This window comes from Notolepis coatsorum, assembly GCF_963971535.1.
Source record: "Notolepis coatsorum genome assembly, chromosome: 18".
Classification (NCBI taxonomy): Eukaryota; Metazoa; Chordata; class Actinopteri; order Aulopiformes; family Paralepididae; genus Notolepis; species Notolepis coatsorum.
In genome coordinates this window covers 23,473,031-23,493,520 of record NC_140182.1, presented here as the reverse complement: position 1 = coordinate 23,493,520, position 20,490 = coordinate 23,473,031, and the positions used below count along the sequence as shown (strand labels likewise).

General features: G+C 43.8%; 1 protein-coding gene across 1 annotated transcript in view; it reads right to left on the bottom strand.

The window, feature by feature from the left end:
* Positions 1 to 20,490, bottom strand: part of phf21ab (PHD finger protein 21Ab) — a 77,441-nt gene that overhangs the window by 7,026 nt on the left and 49,925 nt on the right. The window contains exons 10-17 of the mRNA XM_084335106.1: positions 17,557 to 17,652; positions 15,816 to 15,867; positions 15,629 to 15,708; positions 13,390 to 13,450; positions 11,239 to 11,456; positions 8,245 to 8,400; positions 7,702 to 7,777; positions 2,391 to 2,494 (exon numbers count right to left, since the gene is read on the bottom strand). Coding sequence (XP_084191232.1) covers positions 2,391 to 2,494; positions 7,702 to 7,777; positions 8,245 to 8,400; positions 11,239 to 11,456; positions 13,390 to 13,450; positions 15,629 to 15,708; positions 15,816 to 15,867; positions 17,557 to 17,652 — 843 coding nt within the window. The remainder of the gene's footprint in view (positions 1 to 2,390; positions 2,495 to 7,701; positions 7,778 to 8,244; positions 8,401 to 11,238; positions 11,457 to 13,389; positions 13,451 to 15,628; positions 15,709 to 15,815; positions 15,868 to 17,556; positions 17,653 to 20,490) is intronic.

The following is a 20,490-nucleotide window of genomic DNA, read 5'->3' as shown; positions in this document are numbered from 1 at the left end:
TCTATGAATCGAGATCGCACATTTTTTTCCGATTAATTGTGCAGCCCTACCTGGAAGAGCAGGACAGCTCCCAGCAAAGCCATCTGCAAGAGTAGAAGCAACCCTCCTAGACACTGCCTGGGACTGGAGAATGCAGGTTGACTTAGACAAGAAACTCATCTTTCCGCCTGAGATCATTACAACTAACCTCAGGCCGGACCTGGTCTTGTGGTCAACCTCCCAGAAGTCGGTATTCATTGTAGAACTAACTGTACCATGGGAGCATATGAACGTAAACGACTGAAGTACTCCGACATAGCAGCCGAGGCAGAACAACGCGGCTGGCGTGCCCAGGTGCTTCCAGTTGAGCTCGGTGTAGAGGATTTGTTGCCATGTCCACAACCAAGCTTCTCAAGGGGATGGGAGTGCGAGGACAGGCGTTCCGACAAGCTCTCAAAACATTGTCAGAGGCTGCCGAATGAAGCAGCAGATGGCTATGGATCAAGAGAAAGGACCCCAACTGGGCTGCAAAATTACCATCGAAAGGTAAAAGCAGAGGGGGGCACACCTGGGACCCCCAGGTGTTGCCATTGAACGAAACACCAATGAAGGAGGGTGCCCACCTGAAGACCCCAGTGAAGCTTTTACCCATAACCCATTCAATACCAAGTGCTGATTATCTAAGGGATTGTACTATCTAGTCCTATAAGCTCAACAAATTGGGGGGCAAGCATGCTGTTGATGTTTCTCCCCATTTGCTGGTTAGGTGGTGTAACGTTAGCCTGCTGTTTTCTGTTGCTGTGTGGGTGTGTGTGTATGTGTGCGCGTGCGTGTGTGTGTGTGTGTGAGATTGGGAGAGAATTGACAGCTTGGCCTTTTCCCCACCTGCCATGATGAAGTCGATATTGCATATTTTGTCATACCCTACATCCACCATGATAGACTATATGACCAATAGGGCTGTCCCCGACTAAGGATTTGGATGGTCGACTAGGATTGGCCAAAATTTGCCGTTAGTCAACTATTGGTGGACAAAAACAAATATTATATATCTTTATATATAATATTTATTAAAAAAAATTATCATTCCATTTGGGCTGTGGGGGGTGCTTAATGTCTGAAGGAGTCGACTGAAGGCTTCTTGTCCTCTGCAAAAGCATGCAATTGGTCCACTGATGGATACATCTTGACTCAGAAGAAGCTTCTATCCCCAGGCCATCAGGCTGCTAAACGAACAATGAATGAACACTACACAACAACAACCACCAAACGCACATAGCACACACATCCACACGCACACACTCACTTTAAACAAACACACTGTAGCACCCACTCCACACACTTATAGCACACACCCACTTTAAACAAACACACTGTAGCACCCACTCCCCACACTTTATATTTATGGATGAAGGATTGCACTACAACTCGTACACCTTACTGTAAATTGTACCTAAAATTGTACCTCATCCCATTTCTGCTTTGCACTAGATAGTACTGTACATTAGTACACTGCATAGTATTGTGTATTGTATATTATATGGTAACTCAGAACATTGTACATATGTCTATACCGAACACTGTGACCGCATTTTCTTCTTCTAAATTCATGCTATATTATGTTATTATGTTATTTGATACTATCTTGTCTAGCACAGTCTCTGGAGCGTAACAGTAAGAAGCATTTTGTATGAAAGTATTCTGTACTTCTGTATGACAACTATTAAAGAACTTGAACTTGAACTTGAACTTGATATTTGTCTAGTCTAGTGTGTTCATTAGATGGGTGAAATCCTCTTTCAGTGCCTCTGTGCCTGTTTTCGTAGGCAGTTAGCCTCTGGTATGCATGCCATTAGCGTCAGCCACGCTTCTAGGCCTCTTTTCTTTTGGAAAGAATGATACAAAAAAAATTAAAAAATTGGTTAACTTTTAATTTCTTTTTATTATATTCGACTAAGAGGTTGGCCAGTCAACTACGGCTCCTTTCGACCAATTAGTCGACTAATCGATTAATAGGGGTCAGCCCTAATGACCAAGGCATTTCTGTGAAGTGTTGGTCTTCAGGTTCGATCCCACTCCCCCCCCCCACTTGGCCTTACCCGAAAAGGGAGAGCATAAAGGACTTGGGTTTTTGATTTTCCTTAGGTTAGGGCCAAGGGAAGGGAATTTGGCCTAAACTCATATTTCACTAATAACACTTCAAATCATTGGTAAACAAACGTAGTGCTGAAAATATACACTTTGACTGCTGTTTTGACAGGGTTAGGGTCTTTTAAAAGGGTAAATTAAATAGTTTAGATTAATCGATAAAATAATCAATAGTTGCAGGCAGCCCTAACCAAGACCCTAACTCTCAGCCACTTGTCTACTGGTATGCATGGTTAAAAGCAGGTATACTGAGACTAGCTCACCGTTATCGAGTTGCTCAGCTGTTTGACCCTTTGTTCTAGTTGCTCCCGTTCCAGTTTCAGCTCTGTGCTCCACTTCATCAGCTTCTGTTTCTCCTCCTCTTTAGCTGTGGGACAAGTTACAAAACACACACACAGAGCAGTTACAAAACACACACAGAGCAGTTACAAAACACACACACAGAGCAGTTACAAAACACACACAGCAATTACAAAACACAGGGCAGTTACAAAACACACAGAGCAGTACAAAACACACAGGGCAGTTACAACTAGGGATGGGTACCGAATTCGGTACTTTTGAGGTACCGAACCGAAACACGTCGGTACTACCGAGTATCGAATCAAGTGAGAAACCGAAAAAAAAATTAAAATTTTTTTTAAAAAAAATACTTTTTATTCATTTTTTTTTTTTACTTTTTTTTTTTTTTTTTTTTACTTTTTTCTTTTCATGTCAACGTTCACACGCACAATATATGCTTACCTAGGATTTGACTTGATTCAACAACAAAGCAGTCGGAGCAATGACAAGCCGAAAACTGTCGAAATTGTAGTTATTTGAAGTTTGGATTTTTTTTTCGACTGAGGTAGGTAAATTAAATTTCGACAGTTTTCGGCTTGTCATTGCTCCGACTGCTTTGTTGTTGAATCAAGTCAAATCCTAGGTAAGAGCAGTTACAAAACACAGCAGTTACAAAACACACACAGAGCAGTTACAAAACACAGCAGTTACAAAACACAGCAGTTACAAAACACACACAGAGCAGTTACAAAACACAGCAGTTACAAAACACAGAGCAGTTACAAAACACACAGAGCAGTTACAAAACAGAGCAGTTACAAAGCGCACGCATTTGCTTAATGCGATTTTATAAGACAGTTTCAAAAAAAATAAACCAGCATTCTAGAAGGGACTACATTTGATTTTCTGTCAGTTGGCTAGAATTGTAAGAATGATGTTCTCAGACGTTTTCCAGCAACTGGAAGACAGCACTACTTCTTACATGATTGGTAGTTTACGACAACACTGACCCGTCCTCCTCTTACAGTTGTAGTCAGTTGTTGTTAATGTCTAGATCCCAACTCCCAGAAGGACTTTCAATGCGGCGGTCGTCACTTTTTGGCCAAGATGCAAAAACTTGTCATCATAAAACACATCTCTTCACCCTAACCTTGTTATATATTAGCAAACACTGCAACAGGAAGTCAACTGTAGTCTTAGCCGTTTCCTAGCAACACATCAAATATTCCACGGAAAACTTAAAAGGACCCACCAGTCTTTTTGACACATGGGTCTAAAGTAGGGCTGCAACTAACGATTATTTTGGTAGTCGACTAATCTGTCGATAATTTTTTCGATTAGTCGACTAATCTAACGATTATTTCTGTCACACCCTCCATCTCTGCTTCCTGTGGGCGCGGCTCCTTTTCCGGGCTCTTAGCAGATTTCTTAGCTTAACATAACAGACCGACAGTAAGTTTGGGGGAACTAATGGGATAACTGGGATTGCAACAAAAGTGCAACTAGGGCTAAAAACACAATGAAATAAAATAATAATAATAAATAATATATCCTTCTTAGCAGACTTCTTAGCTTAACATCCCAGGGAACTAATGGGATAACTGGGGATGTTGTTTGCTCCTGACAAGAGTCTCAAAGTCTGGGGTGATGGTAGACAAAGCAACTCTGAGGTCATGCTCAATGTCCAATCTGTTCCTCTGCTTTGTCTTCAGCTGGACCAGAGCTGAGAAGCCACTTTCACAAAGATAGGCAGCGTAAAAAAAAAATCATAAAAAAAAAAAAAAAAATAATAAAAAAATAAAATAAAATCTGCGTCGACAAGTTTTTATGATCGACGTCGTCGATTATGTCGACTAATCGTTGCAGCCCTAGTCTAAAGTAATTCTTGTTGTGATATAAAAACAAAGCACTTCTATTTTCACAATTGTTTACAGTTACTGCTGATTCACCACTGCCATTGGCTCCCAGTGTATCTGAAAATGTGTCTTAAAACACCACAATAACTAAAGAAAGACACCATGTGACTAAACTGCTGGTAGCATCATATGTGTTAGGCTCCTTGGTTTCTTCAAAGCTTTGTCATATAATACATACATAATACGACATACGTATCTGTGGACGTTTTAGATGCCGTATTAAGACAATAGAGCAACTTTTCAGGGGAAAATACTAAAACCTTTCAGGAAAATAAATGCACTTCAAATGTTAGCAACCTAGCATGACATTATCTTCAGATGTTAGCATGGTGTTTTCTTCAGATGTTAGCATGGTGTTTTATTCAGATGTTAGCCTGGTGTTTTAGTCCAATGTTAGCCTGGTGTTTTATTCAGATGTTAGCATGGTGTTTTATTCAGATGTTAGCATGGTGTTTTATTCAGATGTTAGCCTGGTGTTTTAGTCCAATGTTAGCCTGGTGTTTTATTCAGATGTTAGCCTGGTGTTTTATTCAGATGTTAGCCTGGTGTTTTAGTCAGATGTTAGCCTGGTGTTTTAGTCAGATGCTAGCATGGCGTTTTAGTCAGATGTTAGCATGGTGTTTTAGTCAGATGTTAGCATGGTGTTTTAGTCAGATGTTAGCCTGGCGTTTTAGTCAGATGCTAGCATGGCGTTTTAGTCAGATGTTAGCATGACGTTTTAGTCAGATGTTAGCATGGTGTTTTAGTCAGATGTTAGCATGATGTTTTAGTCAGAAACTTAGCATGGCATTTTAGTCAGATGTTAGCATGGCGTTTTAGTCAGATGTTAGCATGGTGTTTTATTCAGATGTTAGCCTGGTGTTTTAGTCCGATGTTAGCCTGGTGTTTTATTCAGATGTTAGTCTGGTGTTTTAGTCAGATGTTAGCCTGGTGTTTTATTCAGATGTTAGCCTGGTGTTTTAGTCAGATGTTAGCCTGGTGTTTTATTCAGATGTTAGCCTGGTGTTTTAGTCAGATGTTAGCATGGCGTTTTAGTCAGATGTTAGCATGGCGTTTTAGTCAGATGTTAGCATGGCGTTTTAGTCAGATGTTAGCATGACGTTTTAGTCAGATGTTAACATGGTGTTTTAGTCAGATGTTAGCCTGGTGTTTTAGTCAGATGTTAGCCTGGTGTTTTATTCAGATGTTAGCCTGGTGTTTTATTCAGATGTTAGCCTGGTGTTTTAGTCAGATGTTAGCATGGCGTTTTAGTCAGATGTTAGCATGGCGTTTTAGTCAGATGTTAGCATGACGTTTTAGTCAGATGTTAACATGGTGTTTTAGTCAGATGTTAGCATGGCGTTTTAGTCAGATGTTAGCATGATGTTTTAGTCAGAAACTTAGCATGGCGTTTTAGTCAGATGTTAGCATGGTGTTTTAGTCAGATGTTAGCATGGCGTTTTAGTCAGATGTTAGCATTAGTCAGATGTTAGCCTGGTGTTTTATTCAGATGTTAGCCTGGTGTTTTAGTCAGATGTTAGCATGGTGTTTTAGTCAGATGTTAGCATTAGTCAGATGTTAGCCTGGTGTTTTATTCAGATATTAGCCTGGTGTTTTAGTCAGATGTTACCATGGTGTTTTAGTCAGATGTTAGCATGGTGCTTTATTCAGATATTAGCATGGTGTTTTAATCAGATGTTTGCTTGGTGTTTTAATGTTACCATGTTTTAGTCAGATGTTAGCCTGGTGTTTTAGTCAGATGTTAGCTTGGTGTTTTAGTCAGATGTTAGCCTGGTGTTTTATTCAGATGTTAGCCTGGTGTTTTATTCAGATGTTAGCCTGGTGTTTTAGTCAGATGTTAACATGGTGTTTTAGTCTGATGCAGGCCACGTGAGCGGATCGGCGCGGCCGAGAAATCCGCTCTTCGCTCTTTAAAGCTTGGTCCGCTCCGCTAATCGCTCATGTTGACCCCGCCCCCAAGTCGCTCTCCGCTCCCTCACCGCTCACCTTGAATCGAGCGCTCCCCGCTCCCCGCGCCAGATCGCTCTGCTTTTTTTTTTAATTTTTTTTGGAGCATGGTGTAAATGAGCTCAAACTACAACAGTCTACACCCCCTGGGCCCCTTAACAATTGTTTGTATTGAGCAGCATTGTAATTGTACCCATTCTGCAATGTTAAATAACGTTGTTTATCCATTCACTAGCTCTATTAAGCGATGATAGTTAGCCGAGCCACAATGCTATGGTCGCTGCCATTAACGTTAGCATGTAAGCTAACGACAACAACAATGGCGTCGATACTTTTCTAACAGGAGTGAGTGAAGGAGGAGGAGTGAAGCCTGAACAGGATATCACAGGTTCACCCTTCTCAATTCTCATTGGTTGAAAATGGCCTTCATGTTTGTACATCGCCATCTGTTGCTTTGGCATTGTACTACATGTATATTATTACATCAGTGTTAAACCACTGTGTGAGCGTCCCGGAGTGGATTGGAGCGGAGGAGAACTCTCGCTCCGGACGTCGCGCCGACCCATTTTAAAACCCACTCCTCGCTCACGTCAAAACCGCCCGCTCCGCTCCCCGCGCCGCTCACGCTCCGATCCGCTCACATGGCCTGGTCTGATGTTAGCATGGTGTTTTATTCAGATGTTTGCTTGGTGTTTTAATGTTACCATGTTTTAGTCAGATGTTAGCCTGGTGTTTTAGTCAGATGTTAGCTTGGTGTTTTAGTCAGATGTTAGCCTGGTGTTTTATTCAGATGTTAGCCTGGTGTTTTATTCAGATGTTAGCCTGGTGTTTTATTCAGATGTTAGCCTGGTGTTTTATTCAGATGTTAGCCTGGTGTTTTAGTCAGATGTTAACATGGTGTTTTAGTCAGATGTTAGCATGGCGTTTTAGTCAGATGTTAGCATGGTGTTTTAGTCAGATGTTAGCATGGCGTTTTAGTCAGATGTTAGCATTAGTCAGATGTTAGCCTGGTGTTTTATTCAGATGTTAGCCTGGTGTTTTAGTCAGATGTTACCATGGTGTTTTAGTCAGATGTTAGCATGGTGCTTTATTCAGATATTAGCATGGTGTTTTAGTCTGATGTTAGCATGGTGTTTTATTCAGATGTTTGCTTGGTGTTTTAATGTTACCATGTTTTAGTCAGATGTTAGCCTGGTGTTTTAGTCAGATGTTAGCTTGGTGTTTTAGTCAGATGTTAGCATGGTGTTTTAGTCAGATGTTAGCATGGTGTTTTAGTCTAGCATGGGTTGATTCAGTTTTCAGATACAATGTAAGCCTATGGCAGTGGTGATTTGGCAGAAGATAACTTTTTCTGATATATTTTTATGACGGTAAGAATGACTTGGAAGCCACATGGGGAAAAGACTGCTGTGGTCCTTTAAAAACGCACCTTCTTTGTAAGCGATGTAGGAATGAACGATAGCCAGAGTTCCCGGCCAGGGAATTGCTTCTTCTTTTTTCAATATCTGGAAAGGGGAAAACACTCAACGATTTACACAGGTGACTGATGTGTCCAGAAAAATAAATAAAACGTATTGTCCAACGCAAACCCTGAGGTAACCTTTCCAGGTGAGACAAACAAACAATGGAGTCGGATGAGTGTGAGATGCCATTCCTTCACTAACAAAATGAATGGGACATAACAAGCAAACATGAAACCATACTGAATCATGTGTAGGTTTACAAAGAACAGTTTTACCTTATAAAGACAACATGGAAAAAATAAATGACTTATCTGGAAAAAAACCTACTCTGGACCGGCGTCTCTGAATGATCATTATTATACACCTCTACTGCACAATGAGAGCCTAACGAGTAGCTGTCCAGGGGTCTGGGGGGCCAGTAAGTACCTTCTGTGTTTTAGAACGGTATCAGTAAAACGGTAGAGCGGAGGAGGAGGAGGAGGAGGGGGGGGGGTGCACAGCGTTTTTACCTGATCTTGACATTTTGGACAAATCCACATGCCCTTAGGAATGGTTTTCAGGGGTGGATCCAGGCAGTCGAGGTGATACACACGCGAGCACGTGTCACACATGAGCAACTGGCCACTGCGCCTGCACACAGTGCAGAAATCCTCATGGATGTCCCCCTGTCAGGGAACAATTTGGACCAATCAGTTTTGGGACCGTCTGTGTGCCTCACCAATCAGGACAGGAGAGGCAAGGCAAAGAGAGGGTGGGGGGTGGGTGTTAAGGCAGTGGGGTTGGGGTTTGGGGGGGGGGGGGAGCATGGAGCACCGTGTTTTTATTTGGTTTGAAAAAAGGTTTAACATTTTATCAAGGCCTCCTTCCGTTTGATCCGGCTTTTAAATGGTTCTCTGATGTTTAATGCATCTAAAAGTCATTGGGGCTCATGTTGATAATTTACGTGACTGTAGCCTAGTTCCAGCTGACATGTCCAAGTCAGAATGTAGAGGTGAGGATAGAGCGAGGCCTAGAAGGCATTCTGTTGACCTGGCGTTGAGGATAGAGTGAGGCCTAGAAGGCATTCTGTTGACCTGGCGTTGAGGATAGAGCGAGGCCTAGAAGGCATTCTGTTGACCTGGCGTTGAGGATAGAGCAAGGCCTAGAAGGCATTCTGTTGATCTGGCGTTGAGGATAGAGCGAGGCCTAGAAGGCATTCTGTTGATCAGGCGTTGAGGATTAGAACTAGTAGGCATTCTGTTGACCTGACGTTGAGGATTAGAACTAGTAGGCATTCTGTTGACCTGACGTTGAGGACTAGAACTAGTAGGCATTCTGTTGATCTGACGTTGAGGATTAGAACTAGTAGGCATTCTGTTGATCAGGCGTTGAGGATTAGAACTAGTAGACATTCTGTTGACCTGACGTTGAGGATTAGAACTAGTAGGCATTCTGTTGACCCGACGTTGAGGATTAGAACTAGTAGGCATTCTGTTGATCTGACGTTGAGGATTAGAACTAGTAGACATTCTGTTGACCTGACGTTGAGGATTAGAACTAGTAGGCATTCTGTTGACCTGACGTTGAGGATTAGAACTAGTAGGCATTCTGTTGACCTGACGTTGAGGACACAACTAGTAGGCATTAGGGCGACTGGGTGGCGTAGCGGAGATTGCGCTCGTCACCAATGCAAGAGACTCCGGTCTCGACTCCCAGAGTCGGCATTGCCTGCAGCTTGGGCCAGTCTTCATACTATCTCAATTGGCAGAGGTAGCGGGTGGAAAGTCGATGGGTGGGGATTGGACGTTGTGGACAGCGACTCCTACAGGTCGGTTGGGTGACGCCTGTACAGCAGAGACAGGAAGTATCGGGGGCAGCGTGAGCCTCCCACGCGTTACTCCTCGCCACTGAGAGTCCGCGCCGTCTGGTGAAAAGATGCGACAGGCTGCCTCCTCGTGTACCGGAGGGGACACGTGATGCAAGGCTTCTATCCTCACTACAGCTGACCAGTGGGAGGCATAGTCTAGCAACGTTCAAGACAGGGGAGGGGAGAATTGGCTATATGAAATTGGGATGGGAGAAAAATAGAAAATAATTTGGAGAAAAAGTAGATTAAAAAAAAAATACTAGTAGGCATTCTGTTAACCTGACGTTGTCATTCCTGATGGGATACAGGAGGGAGTACTGTTCACTTTGTAAGACTGAGTGATAACCAAAAGAACAAAGATGGAGTGATGGACCATACAGTGGGAGGGAAATTAAACAACAAACAGAATGTGTGGGTCTGTGGTCTTTAGGGGGTGTGAGATATGAATGACTGGGGGCCGGTTAGGAGGACTGTGGTCTTTAGGGGGTGTGAGATATGAATGACTGGGGGCCGGTTAGGTCTGTGGTCTTTAGGGGGTGTAAGATATGAATGACTGGGGGCCGGTTAGGACTGTGGTCTTTAGGGGGTGTGAGATATGAATGACTGGGGGCCGGTTAGGTCTGTGGTCTTTAGGGGGTGTGAGATATGAATGACTGGGGGCCGGTTAGGACTGTGGTCTTTAGGGGGTGTAAGATATGAATGACTGGGGGCCGGTTAGGTCTGTGGTCTTTAGGGGGTGTAAGATATGAATGACTGGGGGCCGGTTAGGACTGTGGTCTTTAGGGGGTGTAAGATATGAATGACTGGGGGCCGGTTAAGACTGTGGGTCTGTGGTCTTTAGGGGGTGTAAGATATGAATGACTGGGGGCCGGTTAGGACTGTGGTCTTTAGGGGGTGTAAGATATGAATGACTGGGGGCCGGTTAGGACTGTGGTCTTTAGGGGGTGTAAGATATGAATGACTGGGGGCCGGTTAGGACTGTGGTCTTTAGGGGGTGTAAGATATGAATGACTGGGGGCCGGTTAAGACTGTGGGTCTGTGGTCTTTAGGGGGTGTAAGGTATGAATGACCGGGGGCCGGTTAGGACTTCACTGAAGTCTCCGAGTGTGATTTGGGGGGACGGGTTGGTTACAAACCTGTTGCTTGTTGGGGCAAGAGTGAGCTCAGTTAAAAACAAACAAGGGGTGCATTAAGTAACCGAGCGCTGACTGTGAGAACGCTCATCACGAACGCAGACGCTGAGAACGCTCATCACGAACGCAGATGCTGAGAACGCTCATCACGAACGCTGCCGGTGAGATCGCTCATCACGAACGCTGCCGGTGAGAACGCTCATCACGAACGCTGCCGGTGAGAATGCTCATCACGAACGCCGAGTGCTTTTTGGAATCCCTTAACGTTGCTCCATCTGAGCACGACTGCCTTTAATGACCCGTCAGACTTGACAGTAAGAGTGTCCGAGTGGGATCCATTTCTTCCCGTGTACCGAGCCTAGTCCAGAAAGCACTCGGCGACGCTCCGAGCGGATCAGAGTGAGCAGAACCGAGCAACCCGTTAAGTGAGCCGCTCAGTTACTTAACGCACCCCAGGTGTCGGTTGAGGGGGGGGAGGGGGTCCAGTCTGCGGGCTGTGTGTTCCCTATAGCTCTGCTACTTACGTCCCCATGGCTGGGGCTGGGCAGGGGGAGGAGAGTGTGGGGGCAGACGGGGTGGGGGAGGCCCCCGGCGTCGGGCCTCTCGGACGGGGGGGCCGGGGAGCCAGAGAGACAGCGGAGGCCCGAGGAGGAGGAGGAGGGGGAGATCGGGGTGTGGCCACCCGGCTCCGGTGCGCCGCTGACGGTGGTGTAGCTGACGGTGGTGTATTTGGGTGGGCGACCTGGGTGAAATGAGACAGACGACAACACAAGACGGAAAAGGAAAAGAAACAAAAAAAGATGGAGGGGGGGAATAAAAAAACAACCAACACACACGGTCTGTCCGACATACCTTGGAAAGAGAGTCTTCATTGGCTAGCGTGGAAAGGGGTGGGGAGGGGTTGAAGGGAGGAGGGGGTGTTTGAGGGGGCGAAAGAGGAAGGAGGAGGAGCACAGAGAGCAGAGTTAGTGCAGAAGACACAAAGCGACATGCAAGCCGGGGGTTCGAGAGCGCGGTGGGAGTCGTGGAGATGGGAGCCGATGGGGAGGGGGGGGCAGCCGAGGCAGAAGATGAGGACAACAGACTTCATTAACCCTTTCACTACCTCACTACAGAAGGTTAACCCTTTCACTACCACATTAGACGGTTAACCCTCACTACAGAAGGTTAACCTTTCACTACCACACTACAGAAGGTTAACCCTTTTACTACCACACTACAGAAGGTTAACCCTTTCACTACCTCACTACAGAGGGTTAACCCTTTCACTACCACACTACAGAAGGTTAACCCTTTCACTACCTCACTACAGAAGGTTAAGCTTCAACTACCACACTACAGAAGGTTAACCCTTTCACTATCACACTACAGAAGGTTAACCTTTCACTACCACACTACAGACGGTTAACCTTTCACTACCTCACTACAGGTTAACCTTTCACTACCTCACTACAGACGGTTAACCTTTCACTACCTCACTACAGAAGGTTAACCCTTTCACTACCACACTACAGGTTAACCTTTCACTACCTCACTACAGAAGGTTAACCTTTCACTACCTCAATACAGAAGGTTAACCCTTTCACTACCACACTACAGATGGTTAACCCTTTCACTACCTCATTACAGAAGATTAACCTTTCACTACCACACTACAGAAGGTTAACCCTTTCACTACCACACTACAGATGGTTAACCCTTTCACTACCACACTACAGAAGGTTAACCTTTCACTACCACACTACAGAAGGTTAACCTTTCACTACCTCACTACATAAGGTTAACCTTTCACTACAGAAGGTTAACCCTTTCACTACCACACTACAGATGGTTAACCCTTTCACTACCTCATTACAGAAGATTAACCTTTCACTACCACACTACAGAAGGTTAACCCTTTCACTACCACACTACAGATGGAAGTGCCCAGGGCCATATGCTGTGCCCCTTGAAACAGGCAGGGGTTCAGTGCCTTGCTCAAGGACATTGGCTGTCAAGAGGATCAAACCTGTGACCTTCCAGTTACAGGATGTTCTACTAGAGCCACCCTGCCGCCTCTGAGATATGATACAAATTATTTCAAACTTTGTAATTAATAAAGTATTTATCGAAAAAGAACGACACATTAAAAAAATTATAATAAAAGAATTGAGGAAAAAACACTGCTGTAATAATAATAATAACTCTGTCACAGATAGGCCTTTCACACCGTGCCGGAGCCGGTTCCCGAACATAATCTCGAATCTGCCGGCGTGGTCACACCGGGAACAATTGGTTTCGGAACATGAAAAATCGGTGCTCAGTGTTTTCTTAGAGGGCCGAACTAAAGCCTCCGTCATGTTACGAACCAATTATTCCCGGTGTGAACGCGCCGGCCGGTTCGAGATTACGTTCGGGAACCAGCTCTGTGTGAAAGGCCCAAGAGTGTCCTGAAGAGAAAGGACTAGAAGCAAGCAAGCGAGGTGAGGCCAGTGGGAAGGTTAGTGAAAAGAAAAGGTCTGCATGAATTTAATCCTTTACTTTTTTTCTTTTCTCCACTTCCACATAGAATGAGAACTTGAAACAATGTCAGATTAAAACACTGTATATATATATTATATATATATGGAACAGCACAGAGTCAAATGGTTGGGCATTAGGAGCAGGTGATGATGCTCTTCTAGATTCATACTGACCTCTCTTCCTGGTGCCCTGGTGGAGAGGAGTGTTCAGGTAGGTCACTGCACTCTTCTTCCTCTGCAACAGGAAAGCAGAGAGAGGGAGAGGGAGAGAGAGAGAATGGGTCTGATACACTGTGCAATTCTGATTCACAGAACCACACTCCTACTCAAGAGAGTTGGACGACCTCCACTTCAAACATCTCTGACCAAAGAGGAAGTAAACTAACCGGTGCTACTTATATATTCATATTATTTTCCCTGAACATATTGAATAAATTATATTATATGAATTGTTCCCCCCCATCCTTTTAATCTACTTTATAAATAACAAATAACAATTTCACTTCAGAGCGTCTGTGCAGCCTCGTTTATTCACTGTGTCCATGGAAACGACGATGAATGCAGCCATAAAGGTCTTGGTTTCCTTGTTATGCTATGTATACATGCAATTTTCTTTCAAATTAATCTGGTTAGAGGTCAGTGTTTGTTACAGAAATAAGGCAGAGCTGTTTCGCAGGCTGTGTGGCGTACAGGCGTAGAGGCAGCTCTGTGTAGGAGTGTGTTTCAGGCTGTGTAGCGTAGAGGCAGCTCTGTGCAGGAGTGTGTTTCAGGCTGTGTGACGTACAGGCGTAGAGGCAGCTCTGTGTAGGAGTGTGTTTCAGGCTGTGTGACGTACAGGCGTAGAGGCAGCTCTGTGTAGGAGTGTGTTTCAGGCTGTGTGATGTACAGGCAGCTCTGTGTAGGAGTGTGTTTCAGGCTGTGTAGCGTACAGGCAGCTCTGTGTAGGAGTGTGTTTCAGGCTGTGTGATGTACAGGCGTAGAGGCAGCTCTGTGTAGGAGTGTGTTTCAGGCTGTGTGATGTACAGGCCAGGGTTTCCGTTAGAATTTTTTTTTGCAGGTCTGAGTGTCCGGTAGATTTCAATCTACCGGACAAATGGGATAAATTCCGGTCAGAGTTTATTGAGCTTAAAAACAATTGATAGACCTATATAAAGAATGACATCATCAAGGCATTTATAATATTTTAACTTAAAACTAGGCTACTTTTGCGTATCAGTCATTAATATATTCCAAATAAAATAAGTCCCTCGAGACTTCGTGCTGCTGCTGCCGACTTGAGGTGTCGGTGGGCAGTCTGCCCGACCTTAATAAACAGCAGTCTGTTATAATCACATTTTTATGAGCTAACTAATTCCGTTATATTGGACATTTGTATTAATTATATCAAGCGAAGAACTGAGAAATTTGGCACCGCTGTGTCAGCGCGAGCTGGCTGCTGATATATTTACGTGAAGCATGGAGCACTTGGAGCAGGCAGAGCAGAGCAGTGGTGTCAGCAGCGCCCCCACCCAACAGCTGAATTGCCAATGGCTGAATTGGAGTACTGCACCCTGCCAAGCCATGCTTCACGTAAATATATCAGCAGCCAGCTCGCGCTGACAGCAGGATGTCATTATTAGACCGGCTGCTTGGTGAGATTGTTTCGTTCATCGCATAGGCTATATAATTTTAGCCTATTTTAATACAATTCAAATAATCTAATTGTGTTTAGAGGGAATTATTTTCACCGGACATTATGACCGGAGAGATTAAATATGTCGGACTTCAACAGATTTTGCCAGTCAAATACCGGTAATTACCGGCTAACGGAAACGCTGGTACAGGCGTAGAGGCAGCTCTGTGTAGGAGTGTGTTTCAGGCTGTGTGGTGTACAGGCAAAGAGGCAGCTCTGTAGGAGAGACATGAGTCCATTCTGAACCCTGAGCGAGTTGTCACAGTAGAATCTACACTGCATTTATTTTAAATGGTCAAAATCATGTACTAAATGAAGCTTTAAGATGAGGTTCAGACCTTGTACCTCAAACTTTAAGACCAGGTGCAGACCTCGTACCTCAGACTTTAAGACCAGGTTCAGACCTCGTACCTCAGGCTTTAAGACCAGGTTCAGACCTCGTACCTCAGGCTTTACGACCAGGTTCAGACCTCGTACCTCAGGCTTTAAGACCAGGTGCAGACCTCGTACCTCAGACTTTAAGACCAGGTTCAGACCTCGTACCTCAGGCTTTAAGACCAGGTTCAGACCTCGTACCTCAGGCTTTAAGACCAGGTTCAGACCTCGTACCTCAGGCTTTAAGACCAGGTGCAGACCTTGTACCTCAGGCTTTAAGACCAGATTCAGACCTCGTACCTCAGGCTTTACGACCAGGTTCAGACCTCGTACCTCAGGCTTTAAGACCAGGTTCAGATCTCATACCTCAGGCTCAAACACTGCTCCGCTGTAAACAGGGTTTGCCGTTGTTCGTCGCTTCCGCTCCTGCCTCCTGCTCTGAATCTCTGCGGGCCAAGACAGAGAGTACGTCAGTATGGGAACCTCAGCATGACTTCCACAACAGCATCGCTGATCAAAGCAGAACACTGCCATGCAATCAGACCACACTTACCCTCCAAATGGTCGTGTGTGACCAGGCCAAGGGAGACCATGAAGGCAAGTTTCTGTGGGGGGAAAAAAACACAGTAACAACGTTATCATTATTACTATTATTATTGACATTATTATTTCCCGTTGGGAACCGGTTCCTAATTGGCCGATGCCTGGAACCGTGTGGCTCCTGTGACTTTCGATTCCCTTATCGCTGCCTACAGTTGCGCAATAACGTTACGTTAGCATGTAGCCATGGCAGACTCTATTTGATTCCTTAAGGGCTCGAAATTGCCTGGGTTTTGGTATTATGCTCCCGAAATGCTCCCGCTGTTTGGCTACTTCTATGTGCAGTGAAAACTACTTGAATGCTTTAGAACAGTCATTGATTTAGTTTAGGGTGAGCTAAAATTAGCCGCGGAGCTATCGCTAGCTAACGTGAGCTAACGCTATTTAATCAAGCTCACAAAGAGAGATAAACAGCTGACAGCGGATAGTACAGGTACAAATACAATAAAACAGCGGGTGGGGACTGTTGTGTAAACCTTGTACTCTTTAGTTCACATATAATAAGAGCCGGATTGTTTGTTTACTAAGTCTCTACTAGTCTACTCTGAGTCCGTCAGACAGGAAGTACCATGGTGCAACATACAAATGTGTCCGTGTAGCAACACAAGCCAATACTTTAAAGGACAGGGGCCCGGGGAGGGAGCTCTCTCTCTCTCTCTGTGTGTGTGTGTGTGTGTGTGTGTGTGTGAGAGAGAGAGTGTGAGTGAGAGACAGAAGTCAGAGGAATAACAACCTGTTATTCAATAGATTAAATTCGTTTAAGAATAAAAAAATAAATACATTTTAAGAGAATCTCAAATACATTATTTTATTTAAGTGTAGGCTATAGTTAATGTTTTATTTTTTACAGTGTTTGTATTTTTCTGACATGGGGGCTCAACAATAAATGACAATCAGAAATGTCAAGTTGCATGTTGTTATTCTAACCAGCTTAGACCCCGACGCTCTGCATCTTCTGGCCGCCTCAGACCTACTCCTATCCGAGCTCCGGGAGGGTCATCAAAGAGAAGTCGCCTATTCTCAGTCCTTGCCCCACAATGGTGGAATGAACTACCCACCCCAGTTAGGACAGCCGAATCACGTCCAATCTTTCGCCGTCGACTAAAGACGCACTTCTTCAACCATTATCTGAATAAAAAAAAAAAAATATCTAACCCTAACTAACCGTACTGTCATGCACTTGTCCTAATAAACTAACCTACACTGTAGCACTCAACACTTTGATGAACATTGTTGCTCAGCTGATAGTTGTGCCCTTCCTGATGGCTTGTCGTACAGAACTTGTAAGTCGCTTTGGATAAAAGCGTCAGCTAAATGACTAAATGTAGTTCTGTTGCATTTCCAATTTATTTATTTAAATTATAAATTGATCAGGTATCGATAAGGGAATCGATAAAGAATCGAATCGATAAGCAGAATCGATAATGGAATCGTATCGATAAAATCCTATCAATTCCCATCCCTACCTAGGTGTTGGCCAAAAACACCTCTCATGGAGTTTCAAGCTAGGCTAATGGTCCGTATCGATCCAACGGAGAGATACACTTTCAATTTAGATTCAGATACAATTTAAAGCAAGTCATTATCACAACCGGTTCCAAAAAACATTTAATGTTGTCTAGTCTAGTGTCGCATGGGCGACGACCCTCTGCTTCAGAGGGTTAGAGAGAGAACAGCGGCAGCTCCGGTCGTACCTGTGGGTTGTCCTCTCGCTTGGGCCGGGGCTGCGGAGGCGTGGAGGTGATGCTAAGTAACGCCTTCTGGTCTGCCGCTGCCTGGGCTTTAACAGTCTGGAGCACGAGGAGGAAGAGGAGAAGAACACAAACGTAAAAAAAATATATAAAAAATAAGGAGAATTCCTACAGCTGGCAAGTCATAGTTATAGAGGAATGGTTTCAGTCTAGAAGGTTCAGGAAGAGATGAACGTGCTGAAGGCACATGATAATACATTTAAACACATGTTATCACTCTGTAGTCGACTGGGTGAGCATGAATAGTCGAGTCAGCCTAGCTAGCATAGCACAAATGAATGAAAGCGGATACGAACCAGCTAGCCTAGCTGTTGGCCAAAAGCACCTCTCCTGGAGTTTTAAGCTAGTAGTCCTTATCATTATTAATTAATTTGTGCTAAGATAGGCTAGCTTGCAGCCAGATAGCTTGCTTAAAATAAAAAATAAAAAATAATAATATAAAAAAATTTAAAAAAAATCCCCCCCGAAGCTTTAAATTAAAATCGAAGCTCAGCCCCGAAGCTTTGATTGCCAAAAAAAGCTTCGAAGGTCAGCCCTAATATATATATATAATATATTTTTTTGCATTCCCCCCCGAATGTAGGGGGGGGGGGGGGGGGTTGACTATCTGCACATTTTGGCCAATCAAAGTCGATTATACAGGGCGGCTGGTGGCGCAGCGGACATTGCGCTTGTCACCAACGCAAGAGACACCGGTATCGAATCCGGCTGTCAGCGTTGCCTCCGGCTTGGGCCAGCCGTCATACTAACTCAATTGGCAGAGTTAGCAGGAGGGAAGTCGATGGGTGGTAATCTGGACATTGTAAACAGCGACTCCTACAGGTCGGTCAGGGCGCCTGCACAGCAGACAGGAAAATGGCGGGGGCAGTGTGAGCCTCCTACACGTTACTCCTCGCCAATGAGAGTCCGCGCTGGCAGGTGAAAAGATGTGACTGGCTGCCTCCACATGTATCGGAGGGGACATGTGATTGGCTTCTATCCTCCCTACGACCGGCCAGTGGGGGGCACATGCGAGCAACGATCAAGACCGAGGAGGGGAGAATTGGCATGGCTAAATTGGGATGGGAGAAAAAAAATTAAATGGAGGAGAAAAGGTGGATAAAAAAAAAGAAGAAAAGCCGACTATACAAATCCTTAGTCGGGGACAGGCCTTAATGATAATCAATCTCAGTCATAAGACCCACCAGAAGCAGTCTCTCCAGGAAGAGAAGGAATGCTTTACCATGATCCTGACTCCCCAGGAAGAGAATGAAATGCTTTACCATGGTCCTGACTCCCCAGGAAGAGAATGAAATGCTTTACCATGATCCTGACTCCCCAGGAAGAGAATGAAATGCTTTACCCAGGGTTTGTACACCTTTTCCAAGGCAAAATGCAAGCACTTAGCATTTTCAAGATGCATTTTCAAGATTTTCCAGCATCTTATGCGGCTGTGGTAAATTAAATATTTACTCAAAATGATTATTTCACTTCTTCCATCACATTAAATCAGATGTTATTGTGCTATAAACAACCAAAATTATGTAGACTTGGCATCATATATAACCTGGCTGAGCCCATGTGTTATGCAGTAACGTACTGTATATCTGTATGTCGTGTATGTTATAAATGGCATAATGAATTGAACATGGGGGACCCTGATGTAAACAAGACGAAAGTATTGCTCTGGTCTGCATCCCCTTAACAATTGTGTGTATTTGAGCCGTACTGTATTGTACCCATTCTGCAATCTGTTAATGAAGTTTTCAATCAATCAATCAAACGTGACGAGCCAGGCCAATTTTAGCATGTTAATTTATGGAATATGCAATCTAACAGCTAACGTGAACTTTACAGTAAATTACATGGATAATAATGTTAAGGTAGTTAGTTCATTCCTGTAGGTAAACAATCACTCAAATAATCACCAGATAAAACTTCAATTTCAATCAAATATTTACTGAAAATTTGCAAAATAAGAGAACAGACTTTGAGGTAGGCAGTCAATCAGCTCCTGGAGCCTTATGTATGTATGTAATGTATACAAAATGTATACAAAAGCAAAACATATCTCCTTGAGAAAAAACTGCATCGAACAACACAAATAAAATAGTTCTTGGATGAGCCTGTGGATGGTAGAGGGGCAACTCCACTGCAAGCTACTCCACTGGCTGCTTCCACTGTATTGGCTCTTACTACACTGCTGATTGTTGATGTGGATGTAGCTGTGCTGCTTGATGCATTGCTTGTCTGCTGGAAATAATCCACTAATGCAGAACCTGGATTTAGTCGTGCTTTCATCAGAATTTGATGCTTCTTCCCTAAATAAAAAGGAGCAACATGTTATAAGTGTTTTATTCATTTAATCTCACTGGTTGCACTTAATTTTAAGAGTGTTTATTGTTTAATGTTGACATCTAATCAAAATGGATCATTATATTATACATTTATATTTCATTTTCATTTATAGGCTACTGCCTATGAATTTTAGAGCCTAATGATGGCCTAGTACCTACAGGAATGAACTAACTACCTTAACATTATTACCTTTCCTGCACATTTTAACTGTTCTTCTTTTACTTATTTTATTCCAGAATGTATGTTTGTAAGTGCAAATAACAATAAACAATAAACATAAACATTATTATCCATGTAATTTACTGTAAAGTTCACGTTAGCTGTTAGATTGCATATTCCATAAATAAACATGCTAAAATTGGCCTGGCTCATCACGTTTGATTGATTGATTGAAAACGTTAACAGATTGCAGAATGGGTACAATACAGTACGGCTCAATACACACAATTGTTAAGGGGATGCAGACCAGAGAAATACTTTAGTCTTGTTTACATCAGGGTCCCCCATTTTCAATTCATCATAACATTTATGACATACACA